At 37.3% G+C, this 15,312-nt stretch overlaps 5 protein-coding genes and 1 long non-coding RNA gene across 11 annotated transcripts; 3 read left to right on the forward strand and 3 right to left on the reverse strand.

Moving 5' to 3' along the window:
* Positions 1 to 1,062: 1,062 nt before the first annotated feature.
* On the reverse strand, positions 1,063 to 2,334 carry LOC106306499 (topless-related protein 4-like). 3 transcript variants are annotated; one of them, XM_013743134.1, is made up of 5 exons: positions 2,209 to 2,330; positions 1,954 to 2,109; positions 1,734 to 1,865; positions 1,415 to 1,596; positions 1,067 to 1,321 (listed from the first exon to the last, which is right to left on the reverse strand). In XM_013743134.1, exons 1-5 carry the CDS (start codon positions 2,262 to 2,264, stop codon positions 1,194 to 1,196), a joined length of 654 nt encoding a protein of 217 aa, XP_013598588.1. In that variant the 5' UTR covers positions 2,265 to 2,330; the 3' UTR covers positions 1,067 to 1,193. The 3 variants fall into 3 exon arrangements, with proteins under 3 accessions (XP_013598591.1, XP_013598588.1, XP_013598589.1); XM_013743135.1 differs by having other exon boundaries at positions 1,078 to 1,318; XM_013743137.1 differs by lacking the exon at positions 1,734 to 1,865 and having other exon boundaries at positions 1,063 to 1,321; positions 2,209 to 2,334.
* Positions 2,335 to 2,530: 196 nt separating this feature from the next.
* LOC106306500 lies at positions 2,531 to 3,068 on the forward strand. Its single transcript, XR_001263156.1, has 2 exons — positions 2,531 to 2,668; positions 2,753 to 3,068. It is a non-coding gene; the product is annotated as an uncharacterized LOC106306500 (long non-coding RNA).
* A 787-nt stretch (positions 3,069 to 3,855) lies between these two features.
* On the forward strand, positions 3,856 to 7,240 carry LOC106303443 (glutamate receptor 2.1-like). The gene is made up of 4 exons (XM_013739709.1): positions 3,856 to 4,146; positions 4,398 to 5,126; positions 7,149 to 7,175; positions 7,220 to 7,240. Exons 1-4 carry the CDS (start codon positions 3,856 to 3,858, stop codon positions 7,238 to 7,240), a joined length of 1,068 nt encoding a protein of 355 aa, XP_013595163.1.
* A 128-nt stretch (positions 7,241 to 7,368) lies between these two features.
* On the reverse strand, positions 7,369 to 8,338 carry LOC106303444. The gene is made up of 2 exons (XM_013739710.1): positions 7,934 to 8,338; positions 7,369 to 7,848 (listed from the first exon to the last, which is right to left on the reverse strand). Exons 1-2 carry the CDS (start codon positions 8,336 to 8,338, stop codon positions 7,369 to 7,371), a joined length of 885 nt encoding a protein of 294 aa, XP_013595164.1.
* A 2,632-nt stretch (positions 8,339 to 10,970) lies between these two features.
* LOC106306502 lies at positions 10,971 to 12,671 on the forward strand. Its single transcript, XM_013743142.1, has one exon. The coding sequence runs from the start codon at positions 11,298 to 11,300 to the stop codon at positions 12,264 to 12,266; it is 969 nt and encodes a 322-aa protein (XP_013598596.1). The 5' UTR covers positions 10,971 to 11,297; the 3' UTR covers positions 12,267 to 12,671.
* LOC106306501 lies at positions 12,618 to 15,284 on the reverse strand. Of its 4 annotated transcripts, none has more exons than XM_013743141.1 (6): positions 15,143 to 15,264; positions 14,586 to 14,595; positions 13,527 to 14,504; positions 13,298 to 13,447; positions 13,063 to 13,206; positions 12,618 to 12,942 (listed from the first exon to the last, which is right to left on the reverse strand). In XM_013743141.1, the coding sequence occupies exons 3-6, from the start codon at positions 14,478 to 14,480 to the stop codon at positions 12,802 to 12,804; spliced, it is 1,389 nt and encodes a 462-aa protein (XP_013598595.1). In that variant the 5' UTR covers positions 14,481 to 14,504; positions 14,586 to 14,595; positions 15,143 to 15,264; the 3' UTR covers positions 12,618 to 12,801. The 4 variants fall into 4 exon arrangements, with proteins under 4 accessions (XP_013598595.1, XP_013598593.1, XP_013598592.1 ...); XM_013743139.1 differs by having other exon boundaries at positions 14,586 to 14,739; XM_013743138.1 differs by lacking the exon at positions 14,586 to 14,595 and having other exon boundaries at positions 15,143 to 15,284.
* Between the last annotated feature and the right edge of the window lie 28 nt (positions 15,285 to 15,312).

Genomic DNA, 15,312 nt, shown 5'->3' on the forward strand with positions numbered 1-15,312 from the left:
TCCGTCGGAATGTCCGTCAGAATATCGCTGTTTTCTTGTAGTGGTTAATCCATCTCAACTTGGGGAAGACTGGCCATTGCTTCGGGAGAGACTTTTGATGCGTTCGTTTGAGGAGGTGTGAAGGAGAATGTTTGGGATGTTGGATAATGCAAATTGTCTGAGTAAAGTTGATGTGGCCCCAAAAAAAAAACTGGCCACTGGTTTTAAAGCGTTGCATCCCATGATGGACCTGATGGCTGAGAGACACGTCCATGCCCTGCGGCCGCAGACTCGGGGCAAGTTAGTGGTAAGCTTGGTCATCTCAGTGAGTTTCAAGCTCTGTGTAACAAGCGGGTGGAGATACAGTAGGATTTAAGCGGAGCAAGGTTCAAACAATCATGTAATAGCTGCAGTACTGCTTTGTATGTAACATATAGTCTTAGAATTGTTCAGATTCATTTCTTAAAAACACATTGACATTTTTACATTTACTGAGACTAAGAATGTAAGATGAAATCTTTGTTCTTCAAATGACATCTTTGGAATGCAATAAGCTGAAGAAAAACACAGGAGAGCTGTGTCATTAGACAAAAGAGATGGAGAGAACACATGCAATAGAGAGACAAAAGCCAGTGTGAATATGTATGTACACAAAGGAAATGCTGAGGCCATTTTTAGGCAGGTTCCATTGTTGTTCACAAGCTTTGGATGAAATAAATACTATGACGAACCAGGAGGCAGAAAAAGAAGAAGACGGTGGTTACTTAGAGGGGGAGGAGGTATCTGCAGTGGTTTTGCAGATTGGGCACCAACTCTTCATCCGCAACCACTCTTGCACACACTTCAAATGGTATGTGTGCTCACAGTGTAGCCTTCCAACTTCATCACCTACTGGCTAGAAGGACCAGGACGAAACTCTTGCTTGCTCAAAGCAAATACAAGATATTTGGAAGCCTTCTTTTCATTTAGTGTTGCATTGCCCCTATGATATTAATTATCAACAAGAAGCCACTTGCAACAACCCCGAGTTTGACTATGTTCGGAACCTAAAAGACCAGGTGGGGTGGCTAAACAAGCCTAATGCCTTTCTGTAACTAAATTTGGAACCTGAAAATATTTTATGTTGTCCCCCACATGTGTGATTCACTAATACAAAAAAAGTGTCTTTCATGGACATAATACTCTCATTCAAAAGAACCTTAATTATTTATGTGTTATAATAAGCAAATACGCCAATTTAATTTCACAGCACACAGAACATACAGTAGAGCAACCATATATATGGTCAACTTGGGAGAGTCCTTGTCCTTATTCATCTCTCCACCGTTAAAGGCTACAGCTGCTATACATATGGAGAAGAAATTATATATATATGTGGGTAATTAACTTGAGCAAATGAAATAAGAAGAAACAAAATCGTTTTAAGATTATATACCATGGTTGTCTTGTAAATGTAACTTGTGCATTTGAGAAGATATGTCTTCTCCTTCTTCTTTCTTGTGCAGATCTGGGTTCATGGGAATGAGTTGATTCATCATCGTAAACATCTCATCCGTGAAAGATTTTGCAACCGAAAGGATATCAAAAGTGTATCCGTTATCTCTAGCATCCTCCCATCTGCAGCAGCATTGGCAAAAACTCAAAAAGTGTTAAAAATTTTAAGAATATAGTCACTGCTACTACTACTACTGTTAGTGATCTAAAACAAAGTAATCAATTATATATCCAGTTATTTATGTTTTGCGAATTTTTACTCCTTAAGGCCTTCATGTGCAATGCGTTGGATATCACGACTGATAAACTCGTCCGTTTCTGGTATTGGCATTTCCATCATCCCATAAGGTCGGGAAAAGATCAGCAGAAATCCTGCTTTTATGTTCTCACCTCTACGATCAAAAGGAAAAAAAAGAAAACAAAAAAAAAAAAAAAAAAAGAAAACAAAGATTTGCAAGCAAAAAAAAAGCAGAGGTTTACTCGACAAGAAACTTGAAGAATCTCTGCCTCTTAACAAAGTAGAACATGAGGTTTGAGTAATAATTTGAATCCTGTGTGGTGAAAACAGACAGATACTCCTCGGCTCCATCGACGTCCCCACTAACAAGTAATGCAACAAAATGTTCTCTGTCGAAACTGCAACAAAGAAAAATAAAAACTTCACATGCACGTACAAAGTACAACAACCAAGTTAAACCATTCAACAAGACTGATTCATTCATTCGTGCAACTTACGTTGTAGGGAGACTAGTTTCCAAACCCCGTATAAGATCAGCCCTCATGGAATCCATTCTATACTGGGATTCTGAGAATCACTTCAGCTTACAGCTTACAGTTACCTAGACGGCTATCTGATCTGACAACAGGAGAAAGGAAAGAAAGAAGACACCCTAGGTTTTGTCAGATTTTTCCTGCCAATCAAATCATAATGAAGCCCAGGCCCAAACCTCAATTATTAGCTCTTGTGTTTTCCCTTTGTGTTACGGTTTTTTTATTTCTAAATTACGACGACTACAAACGCTTGAAATATTAATTGTGTAATTAAGGACAGAAGATTATGTAAAGATGCAAAGACGCAAATTCGTTAATGTTCCATATTTTCTCTCTTCTTCGTAAAAATTGTATTTCTTTTCCATAATCTCTCTCACACGTTACAATTTCAGAACCTCCAAACTTGTATGTAAGCAAGATCTGTGTAAGTACAATAACACTTTTACTCTGTTTTTCCTCTGTTTTTTTTTTGTCTTTATTCTTTGGTTGGTTTCTAAATCTTGTGCAGATTCTTCGAGCAACATCCATGAATATCAACGGTATCAAGAAGCAGAATGAGATAATCCTGATGGATAAACATGGCGTGAAGTGCGTAACGAAGCTGGTGAGGGATGGATCAAAATATGGAAAAAGAGGATTGGGAAAAGGATGCAAAGATTTCTGTGAAGCTAGTGATGTATTGAAGATTGGACAGCCTTTTATGTCGGAATTGGTTTGGGAAGACAGTGTTCCTGTTCTTACGTTTTTGTTCTAAGGTCAAGGTTGAAACAATCTGTGACTAATAAAGAACGGAGTAATTTAATTAATGTCTCTAAATTAGATAACAGCAGCCATTATCGGACTTTATCTTTCCAGTTTTTTAGTGATGTGCAAGAGTTAAATAGTAAAAGTATGAATGATATTATACTAAGAAAATAATATGAATCCACTATTAATACTTCAAAACCGCTACAAATATAACAACAATTGAAATAGCATTAGTTTGAGCACACAGAATGGAGAAAAACCAACCTCATCATCGTTTCTATACCAGAAATGCCAAAAATAATGTTATCCAGACTGTCTGAGACATTCATGTGAGTTATGCATGTGATAAATGAAAGCAAGACTTCTTGTTTTTTTTTCCTTTGGAAGAATTGTTAATTTAATTCTCCCGACAGAGAATGTGATTTAAGTGAGAGACAACTTGTTCCCTATTGTTTAAATTTGCATTGGACGAGGTTTCTTCGTTTACTAAAATCAGAATATTAAGGAAACAAGTTCATTCCATTAGATTCGATACATTGAATAATAGTATAATATAAGACTTCTCAAACCATCTCTGAACAAAAGAGCATTACCATATAGACCACCAAGTTTCTTTCTTTCTCTGCAAATTCTAACGACGACGAGAGAACACTACCTCTTATTGAGATAGGACAAAAATCTCACGTTCCTATCGTTTCATATTCTGCTACAAGTCCCTTTCTAGCTTCCATCCGTAGCCAATACTTCTTCCAAGCTACCTACGATGATTCATCTCAAGTCCACGCCGTTAAAGCAATCATCAAACTCTTTGGGTGGAGAGAGGTTGTACCTGTCTACGTTGACAACACCTTCGGAGAAGGTATAATGCCTCATCTCACCGATGCGTTACAAGAGATCAACGTTCGTATACCTTACAGAACGGTGATCTCTCCCAACGCCACGGGTGATGAAATCTCCGTGGAGCTTCTTCGGATGATGACTCGGCCCACTAGAGTGTTTGTTGTCCACACTGAAGATCTACTCGCCTCGAGATTTTTCGCCAAAGCCAAGGAGATTGGTTTGATGAAGCAAGGATATATCTGGATCCTTATAACCAACAGCATTACAGATGGTCTTAGTCTCATGAAAGAGACGGAAACTGATGCAATGCAGGGGGTCTTGGGTGTTAAGACATACTCCCTCCGTTTCATATTAAGTGTCGTTTTAGAGAATTTTTTTCGTTACAAAATAAGTGTCGTTTTCGATTTTCAATGCAAAATTTATAATTTTATGCAAAATTTATTTTTCTATTGGTTGAAATATGGTTAGGTGTATAGGTAATAGTGTTTTTTTATAGGAAATGTACAAAATTAATTATTTCCTTAATCCGTGTGCCGAAACCTAAAACGACACTTATAATGAAACAGAGGGAGTATGTACCAAGATCCGACAAGCTTGAAGCATTTAAATCTAAATGGAAGAATAGATTCCCAGTCTCTGACCTGAGCGTGTATGGACTTTGGGCTTATGATGCCACCACTGCACTTGCGTTGGCCATCGAAGAAGCTGGGACATCAAATTTGATTTTTGTCAAGACAGATGCCACCATGAGGAACATGTCTGGACTTCAAGGTCTAGGTGTATCTCAATACGGTCCAAAACTTCTCCAGACACTCTCCAAAGTCCGGTTCAAAGGTCTTTCTGGTGATTTCCGGTTTATCAATAGAGAACTGCAGCCGTCAGTGCTTGAGATTGTTAACGTGAATGGTCATGGAGGAAGGACCATAGGATACTGGACGAAAGAACATGGTCTCTTCAAGCACGTTGACCAAAGACAAGCCACCACGACCACTTTCACTACTTGGAAAGATCGACTCAGACCAATCATATGGCCTGGTGACACCACCTTTGTGCCCAAAGGATGGGAGATTCCGACAAATGGGAAAAGACTGAAGATTGGAGTCCCAACTAATAACCATTTCCCGCAGTTTGTGAAAGGTACAAAGGATCCCATCACCAACTCAACAATATTCAGTGGATTCTGCATCGACTACTTTGAGGCTGTTATTCAAGCGATGCCTTATGATGTGTCCTATGACTTCTTTCCTGTAGAAGATATGGATTACGAGACTATGGTCTACCAAGTGTACCTCGGGGTAAAATATTACCAACAAATTTTTTTTTAATTAACCATGACCTTGACCTACTATTTTGTAGACTCCAGAAGTGCAATGTTAAATTATCTGGTAACCAACAGAGATTGAAAAAAAAATAAAACGTGTTAAAACAATAAAAACTAAATATGAAAGATTAAAACTTCAACAGATACAATTCTATTTTGAATATTATAGACTACTGTGTATGATTGCTATAATATATTCATATTTATATACATTCTTACTCCCTTCGTATGTAAATATAATTTCAAATAAAACTGCTGATTGATAGAGATATCAATTCTATTTAAACAGCATAGAAGAAAGTCTGTTACAAAATTCAACACTATTGTGGTGTAAATATTTTAGAGACATTCTCATTATATGGTGATAGAATCAACATATAATGAATTTTGCAGAAACTGTTGAAATAGAGTATATAAACCTAGGTGGGAATTTTTATAAGATAATAGTTAAAGCTATAATTTACAATGATAAAAACAACTAAAACGATTTAATCTCGCCTAAAAATGTTGTCTTAAAATATAATAACAGTGTTAATATATTTTATTTTAAATTTTAAAATATATTTAGTTTTATAAGAACATTACATAATTTGAAAAATTAATTTTGAAGTTATCAATTAAATGTTATTATAAATTTATATTAATTTAGTTTTGGTATATATATAATGAATAAAGTCAACATTTTAAAAATAAATAAACATTGAATTATTTGATAAAACTATAAAATTAGACAATATTTATATCTTATTATTTTTTGACATCTCCTTAGTTTTTTCCAATATTATAAGTGCGTCACTGCATTTTTCTACGTATTGTAATTATTCAATTAATGTTTTTTTGAACATATTTTAGACCTATTTAATCTCGCCTAACATCTACACATATTCCACAAAACTCTACATTATAATATCATAACAGTCTTAATATTTTATTTATAAAACCTCTCAGTAAACAAAAAATGAAACCAAAGAAAAAAGTGAAACCAAAACCGAATCACTTCCTATACTATCAAAGATAAGCTCTCCTCATTTTAGCTGCTTGCCTCTGTCCCGTATGCATCCAACATGCGACCTCTGTCTCCATTTTATTATATTTTTACCAATTAACTTAAAAAGTGAATTATAAGTCAGAGAGATGGCTCTAAAATTTTGTAGATCTTATTTTTTTAATCTACCTAGCCATGATGAGAATAGTATAGCCAGGCTGGGATATACAAAATCCAACGAGTACTACTGCACCAAGTAGATAAAAACTAAACCGAGCAATCATAAACAAAAACTTACAATACGGAATTTGACTCGAAAGTAGATACTATTGCTACAAAGAACAATTTGTGTAGGTAGGTTCTATTCAGTTTGCGAGAGATCAGAGATCGAAAAGCTTTAGTTACATATATAAATATTTTGATATTTCTAGCTATGTTATATAGTAGGAAAAGTAGATTAAAAAACCTTGGCGACTTTGTGAGAAGCTTGGTGTCTATCCATATGAGCCATACCAATAATGTTGATTCTAAAAGCAGTCGAGCAAAATCTCAATAAGCAAAACTTTATCAAGACGCAGCAGAGAAAGGAAATAACAGAAGACCAAAAAAAACAGAGGATACAAAAAGGAAGAAGAACTGAAGAAGAAGAATAAAACGCAATAAGCAGCGATCAAAGCCTTCGGACATTCAAATCTAAAGGCATACAAAGATTTAATCGAAGCAAAGCAGAGGAGTCTTAAAAGAGAGACAGAGAGATCATTGGTTTTTGGTCGGAAGAAAGTTACTTCTTTTGTTCGGTTTTTTTTTGTTGTCATTTGTCTGAATTCTCTCTGGGTCCCGCTTCTCTCATTGCGCCCGCTTCCTCCTCCATCTCCAATTCGAAATTCATCCTTTTAAAGGCAATTCGAATCCGTCGCTCTGTTCTCAAACCTTCACTGATCTCTCGATTTGCCTCCAGCGGTAAAATTCTCAAAGTGGGTTTTGAAAGATAAATGCTCTGCTCTGATGCAGTTTCCTGTGAAGTTCGTGTTTGATTTGGTAATTTTTGAGCTAGGGTTTGGTAATATATCCTGTTACTCCAGGTTCTTGGAGGTGTGAGCTAGAATAGTATATGCTGATACTCTGTTCTCTAGGGGTTTTCGCTTCAGCTAAGTTCTTGAAATGCTCCTGGATTGGGGTTTGAGAAGTTGTAATAAGTCAATGAGTTGGATTTGTTGGTGTGAAGGATAAACTAGAGGGTGCATCTAGTAGCACTCCCTCTGACTGTCCACACACTATAATCTTTGCTACAGACATCAAGCCGCGGTGCCTGGAAATTATAGTTCATAGGAAGCATAGATGTGCAAGTCAATACACTTGTTGTGCCTTCGCTAGAGCTCAAACTCTTCATGCTTTTATAAAAGGTGCCAATGCATCCCAGTTTAATATTGGCTCCGGATATTTTCCATAATGACTCCAAAGGGACAGCCAGGAAACTGAGTAGTAAATCCACAAATTCTTGTCCGCTTTCGGCATAAAGAACTTTCTTGTCCTGCTTCCTAACAAATACAGTGACTGATGGTAGCTCATTTGGTTTTGTTTTACCACAAGCTGGCACGGCTAGGTTTGGCATGTTATGTGTCCTTGTAATAATACATGAGCTCCGTTTCATCAAGAACACATCCGTCAAGGGAGTATCCGAAGAGAATAAGCATTCCAGCAAAGCTAGTACCTACGTGCATTAGGATTTTCATATATTAGAGGACAAAACAAACAATGTCCAAGTAATATAAAAAAAACATTGAAAATGTAATCACCTCTGTGTGACCAACGTCCACAAGCATCTCATCCAGCTTATTAAGATCTGTATAACCGAGTCCTCTAAGTGCCTTCAAGGTGAGGACAATGGAACAAAATCCCACTTCCATATTGTCTAAAATGATGAAAGACTTCTTCCCGCTGCCAAATATTTCTTTAGGACAACCTTCCATTGTGTTTATCTCCTTTTCCATAAACTTGCCACAAATGCATTTTAAGGAGCAGAAGTTACTATATGCCCTAGAGCATGAATCAGAAGCTTCCAAATTCGGACACCTATAGTACTTTGCGACCGGGGCGTCATCTATGTTAACCTTAAGTCGTTTGCATTCCCGCTCTTTCGCATTAATCGGATCCAAAAGTATATGCCTACAAGGCTCGGTTAAGAAATCCTCAGTGCTCATGTCAGACAACACTTTTGTAACTACTGCTATATGAATTCAATTCACGCTGGGAGAGATTATTTACAATGCTTGGTTCCCGGTAAAGAGGTGAATTACACCCCAAAAAAACTTAAACATACTCTATGAAAGTTCTGTAATGGCAACTCTTAATCCATATAAACAAAGATAAATGTTTGCTTCCTATCCGCCTTTAAAAGAAAAAACATATATATATATATATGGGATCATATGGCATATATTGACAAACGTGCAGTGTAACAAAGGTAATTAGACTTCATTTTTCCAAGAAATAGTATGAAAATGGTTGAGAAATAGCTTTCAAGAAATCATATTGGGGGATAACATCTAACAGAAATGATTATATTTGTTTGGAAGCAATAACCGAACTAATTCGTTTGGTCCGGAATTAAAAAGTAGTCAACCTGTATTTGAGTGCGACGGGGTTTTTTTCTTTCCAATGATCTTATCTTTGGGCTAAATTTTTGGATATGAATTTGCTAGCTTAATATGACAGATATTTCGGCTGTTGATTCTATTCAAATGATGAAGTAATTATTGGGGAAACTGATTTTTATAAATAGTTAAATCAATTATGTCTATATGGACTCGACATATGAACCACTTGACAATATTTAAGACCAAAAATACTTTTAGTAAACAAGAAACAAAATGGTAAAAACCTCATTATCCATCGATTAGAATAAATTATACTCCTATATCATAAACAAAAATATATATATCGTCTTCTAAGTCACAGAGTGACAGGCAGGGGAAAATGTAGAGGTATATTACAATTGATACATAAACTAAAGAAGATCGATTACTGGATGCACTTAAGATATTTTTTTTTCTCACAATTATCTAACTAATTCATGTAACTTTACATTATAAAAATGTAAGACGTAAGAAAAAAACAGTAGGTGCATAGAGCATCCAGTCATTTCTCTCTAGATCTACCACTGCTGAAAGCTAAAGTTTAACAACTCTTAACAAAGTCACTCGGGATTTTTCTGTTATTTGTTGAATGAAGAAAATTCTTTTTTGTTTTCCATAGAGAAAACAAAATGTTATACTTATATATACTCTTCCCTTGACTTTTGTTGAACATAACTCTCTGTAAATGCATTAAATTACAAAAACAATTTATTTGTCATTTTTATTCTTCCGAGCTAATGTGTATGCATTAAATTTTCAAAACAAGCTTAACAAATTAAAATCAATTTGATTATTTCTGATACTCCGTCTTGATATCTGTTATGTAATTCAAATTATGTCGTATTAACACTTCTCGTGTGCTTAATGTTTGATAAAGTCTCTTGTGTAGTAATTATTTGTAAACTTTAGCTAATAAAATGATTAAGATAGAAGTTTTAGGAAAAGACGAAGAAGAGAAAGAGTCTAAGAGCTCTTTCTCCAACTGGTTCTACTTTGTGATCAACGTTGGTGCAATGATCGCTTCCCCTGTTCTCGTTTGGATTCAGATGAATGTTGCCATGTTGGTTGGGATTTGGCCGTGGCTGCCCTCTTGTTCTTCGCGGGAAGCAACTTCTACAGGCTTCAGAAACCAGGAGGAAGTCCCATCACAAGAATGCTTCAAGTCATTGTTTGCTTCATTTCAGAAAATTCAAAGTGAAAAGTCCCTGAAGCACCTGATGCTATGAGGAGTCTTTGCTCGGCATTGTCGCTGACGACGGTGGCATTAGGGAACTATCTAAGCACATTGCTGGCGACGGTTGTTACAAAAGTGACGACTACTGGTGGAAGACCAGGGTGGATAGCTGATAACCTGACCAGAGGTCATCTTGATTACTACTACTATTGGTTATTGGCTGTTTTTGAGTTTCTTGAATTTCTTCGCCTACCTTTGGATTGCTAAATGGTGTACTTACAAGAAAGCTACGGGGCATACATACGAAAACTTCACGACGTCTGCAATTCTTATAGAGAGATCCTATGATTCCTTTTCGGTTTGGCTCTGTTTCATGATGATATATCTTACTTTTTTCATATCTTAACTAACGTATATGCAGTAATGCATTGCATTTTTCACTAACAAAATCATATTTGATTTTTCATGAACTCACACAATAGCAGTCAGTAACATGAACATATACAAAGGTGATTTTGTAGTGAAAAAATATATATTAAGATTAGTAGATCGTCTTGTTCCACTCGCTGGAACTGGTTATCTCGCATTGCAACTTGAACAATACTCAACTTGAACAATACTCCACTTGCAAGCTCTCAAGTAACCTGCAGGATTTAACAGATTAGACAGATTAGAGATGAGAAATGCTAAGTTGTTTGAACTAAACTAACCAGTTTTATCAGAAGAATCAAATAAAGGGAGAGAGTGAGAAACTAAATGAGGGTGAACATATAGCAATGATTAATAGACCCAAGTTTTGAAACTTATAACTTGGGCTTGATATGTCATGCTAACTTTGCTTTTGCATCTATAGACACATCTCTCCTCAGTGGTGTTAACTCAAACCACCAAGACCAATGTGGATGCTTTATGTGTATATTTGAAAAGCAGCAGCAGCGATGTTTGTTTCAAGCTCTACTTAAAATTTAAGAATAAAGATTCCACCTTTATGAACTCTTTGATAAATACAGAGAAAATACCTCAAACTCTCAAGACTAAAATTAGGAGAAAGATTCACAACTCATGAATCACGGCCAAGCTTTAGACACATATTCAGTTAGTTGTTCCAAAGTCCGAAAGCTTTCTTCTTCTTTTTCTTCGACGGCGGCGGAGGGAGCGAGTGTGTTAGGTTGTTGTGATATAATAATATATAAACCAAACCCAACCACTTAAAATCTCGAAAACGAACCAATTTAAATTTTGTCCGGTTCGATACGGTTCATTTAGAGATATGATCAGTTTTGTCTAGGTTTTGTTTCTTGAATTTTGATTCGATAAGTTTTAGAGTTTAGAAGAAGGAGAAAGATAAGTATGCAAGGTCATGAAGAAGATCACAGGACTGACCTGAAATTGCATATTGTGAACAAGGTTGGGGCTGAGAGATGTACAAGGTATTTTTATTACTTGGGTAGGTTTCTGAGTCAGAAGGTTACCAAGAGCGAGTTTGATAAGTCATGCCACCGTCTTTTAGGGAGAGAGAATCTTCCTCTGCACAACAAGTTGATTCACTCCATCTTGAGAAATGCATCCCTTGCTAAATCCCCACCACCTAACCATAATACGAATGATCATGTTTGGTCAGCCAAGGTGGCGTTAAGAGACAGGCCTAGTCCACTTGTGCCAAACGGCAAGGTTGAGAGTCTGTTGTTGCATTGTAGAGATGACAAATGCGGTAATAGAAACATGGGGAAGGGGGACTCTGGTCCCTTTGCTTATCATAGATCATCAAGTCAGTATGCTGACGAAAGAGGTAAGGTCGTCGCAGCTCCAGTTAGAATATTGACTCTTTCCACGAGCACTGTAGTTGCTGCACCTCTAGGTGGGGCCCGCAGAGCAGTTCCAGTTTCGAACAGGTCTGACTTCATTAGCTGCTACGGCAGTGGTGGGTTGTCGTCAGACGCAGAGATGCTGAGAAAGCGGATGGAGAGTATTGCAGTAGCACATGGTCTTGGGGGTCTTTCACCTGAGTGTTCTAGTATGTTAAATAGCATGTTGGACGTGTACCTGAAGAAACTGATTAAGTCATGCGTTGATTTGTCTGGAGCTCGGTCCACGGATGGAAACCAACGTCATGGTTTGCAGATACAAACTAGCAACCAACCGTCTGACACAACGCAAGAACAACATCTGGTGTCTTTGCTTGATTTTAGAGCTGCAATGGAGCTTAATCCATCTCAACTTGGGGAACACTGGCCATTGCTTCGGGAGAGACTTTTGATGCGTTCGTCTGAGGGGTGTGAAGGAAAATGTTTGGTATGTTGGATACTACAAATTGTCTGACAGTCTGAGTAAGCTGCTCTGGTCCCAAAGCGATGCATCCCATGATGGACCTGATGGCTGAGTGCACATCTATGCCCTGCAGCAGCAGACTGGGGCAGTTTGGTGGTAACTTGGCCACTCCAGCGAGTTTCAAGCTCTGTGTAATCATACAGGCCGGTAAGGGAATCAGGAGAAAGTTTTGGCAGAGATACAGGCTGGAGGAAGGTACTGCTTTGTATGTAACATATAGTCTTAGAATTGTTCAGATTCATTTCTTGAAAACACATTGGCATCACTTTTTACATTTACTGAGACTAAGAATGTAAGATGAAATCTTTGTTCTTCAAATGACATCTTTGGAATGCAATAAGCTGAAGAAAAACACAGGAGAGTTGTGTCATTAGACGAGAACACATGCAATAGAGAGTCAAAGCCAGTGTGAATATGTATGTACACAAAGGAAATACTGAGGCCCTTTTTAGGACGGGTTCCATTGTTGTTCACAAGCTTTGGATGAAATAAATACTATGACGAACCAAGAGGCAGAAGACGGTGGTTACTTAGAGGAGGAGGTATCTGCAGTGGTTTTGCAGATTGGGCACCAACTCTTCATCCGCAACCATTCTTGCACACACTTCAAATGGTATGCGTGCTCACAGTGTAGCCTTCCAACTTCATCACCTATTGTATACTCTTCCTGGAAACCAAAAAAGATCAGAGTGTGAAGAAATCATCCCTATCAGTTCTATATTCACTGTCATGATCACCATCAATGAAACGCTTGTAATCATCAAAGTATTAAAAAGAAGAGACAGACCTGGCAGATGCTGCATTTGGCATCTTCCTTGTGATCACTTGAAGGTTTCATCAGATAGATGCTTGTTTTCAAGCTCTTTGATATGGCTTCTTCTGTGAGAGCAGTGCTTACTGTACCAATTCTCTCTTCTAAAGCTAATAGTTCCTATAATTTCATTCATAAGAAAATAGACAAAAAAGGTAATTAAAGATACTACTTCTCAGGCGGGTTTGAAGATGTGAATTAAAGACAAAACCTCATAGGACATGTTATCAATGTCTAGCCTCATGTCACGGTGTTGGTCATAGAAGCTTAGCCCACCGAGAAGTAAACCTGTCTCCATGATAAGCAGTTCCTCGTAATTAAGCTCAATATCTTGTTCAATCCTATCAAGTTCTGGCAAAATCTGCAAAACAAACATCATGTTAAGGGGCATTGCCTTCAGCTCTATTTGATAAAGTTGTAGAGTAACAAGTAATAGTTACCTCAGAGATCCCATCTAAATTGTAATTGCGGAAACTGTCTTGACTGGATAAAGAACCAAAGTCTGGGAAACCAGAGAAGAGCTCCAAAGAGACAGGAGAACTGAGATTGTTTGATGTCTCACTCTGAGACATCTCTCTTGTTGTAATAGAGGATAAACCATTTCTACCACCACTCCCTCGGTTTGAGAATCTAATGCGGCTGTCACCTCTATTTACTGATCTCTGACTCCCAACTGAAGCATCATTCAGAATGCAATGCCTTGCTCGTCTAGTATCTGAGACAGAACCTCCTCTCGGGTTAAAGACAAGACGTCTCTCTTCGGAAGGTAGTTCTGATACTATCTTTTTACCTCTAGCTGAGGAGCTAGAGCTGCTTTCTCCATAAACTCTTCTCTTACTGATTGTATCCACCTTCCCACCAAGTCTTTTCTCCAATCCAAAACCACTTAGCAACGGGCTGCATCCACGGTTTGTTGACTGGCTAGAAGGACCAGGACGAAAATCTTGCTTGCTCAACCCAAATCTCTGCCTAAATCCTTTCTTGGCTCTTGAGCTTGATGGCAAGTCTGAGGATTCCATAACTTTCTTGTGAACTCTTGGTTCTTCCGAGATCTCTGTCTCTACCTCGTCTTCGCTACCTTTGCTGCTCTCTGATGAGTCCGTAACTATCTGAGGTTGTTTCTCATTTTTAACAGAAGAGGAGCTAGAGATAGAGACAGGAATCTTAGAGGAAGTTCCAATGACTTCCTTCCCATTTGGGGAAGAGCGGCTTGAAGTTGAAGACCAAACTGCTTTCTCTTTCTTGTATGAAGAGCCAACGAACCGAGTGAACTTCATAGATTTTTTCTCATCACTGCAGATACTGTTGTTAAATCTGTCTCGCAGGACAACACCAGAACCCTTCTTTGTGTCAGGTCGCCCCTCAATGGCTCTTTTGCCTGACCACCGGTCCATGAACTATTTGGATGGATGCAATACCTGTAACAATTATAGTTTATCACAAAGTGTTTATACGCATGAAAGGAGCAAACTCTTGAAGCAAAAACTATTAGTACTAACCTGCTAAAACCTGCAGTGCAATAGTTTTCCGACCGGACATAAAAGCATCATTTGAAGAAAACGATAGTCTAACTACCACTCTTGTAATTGGGATTCAGAAAATAGGTTTAGGGGCGCCTAATCAATAATCTTTTCTAAAGGGTCTAATCAACGCCTAGCCAAAAAAAAACATTAGAAAATGAAACCTTTCATTAGATCATCCAAAGGATTCTTTTTTCACATGTCAATATATAATTATCTAGACAATAAACTAGTTATGAACCTGAACTAAACAATCAAATTTCTTGAACGTAAAGAGAAACAAATCTTAGCTAAAAATCAGTTTTTTAGACGTTTCTCTGCTAATATCTTCCATGTTTTGTGTTTTCACAAGTAATACACAACAGAGATTTGTTTTAAATATATATTACCCGGTCCAGACAAGAGATTCAAGAACAATAATAACATGATTCGTTTTCAATACATCAGAAGAAACACAGAAGTCAATATTGACCAAAAAATATATAAAAATGATAGATTATCCAGAGAGAACCAAAGAGAAGATAGAAGAAGCTAACCTTGTTCGAATGATTACCTTTGGTTTTCTTGCTTCCTATCTTCTTTCTGGAAATGAGAAAATGAGAAAATGATAAAAACAAACAAGTAGAAGAGCGTTTGTTTGTTCTTGTTGGCGATATTTTCTCAACTTTTATTAAGTTTCTTTCTTTTTTTTTTTGGAAATCAAATA

Source organism: Brassica oleracea, chromosome C7 (genome assembly GCF_000695525.1).
Source record: "Brassica oleracea var. oleracea cultivar TO1000 chromosome C7, BOL, whole genome shotgun sequence".
Classification (NCBI taxonomy): Eukaryota; Viridiplantae; Streptophyta; class Magnoliopsida; order Brassicales; family Brassicaceae; genus Brassica; species Brassica oleracea.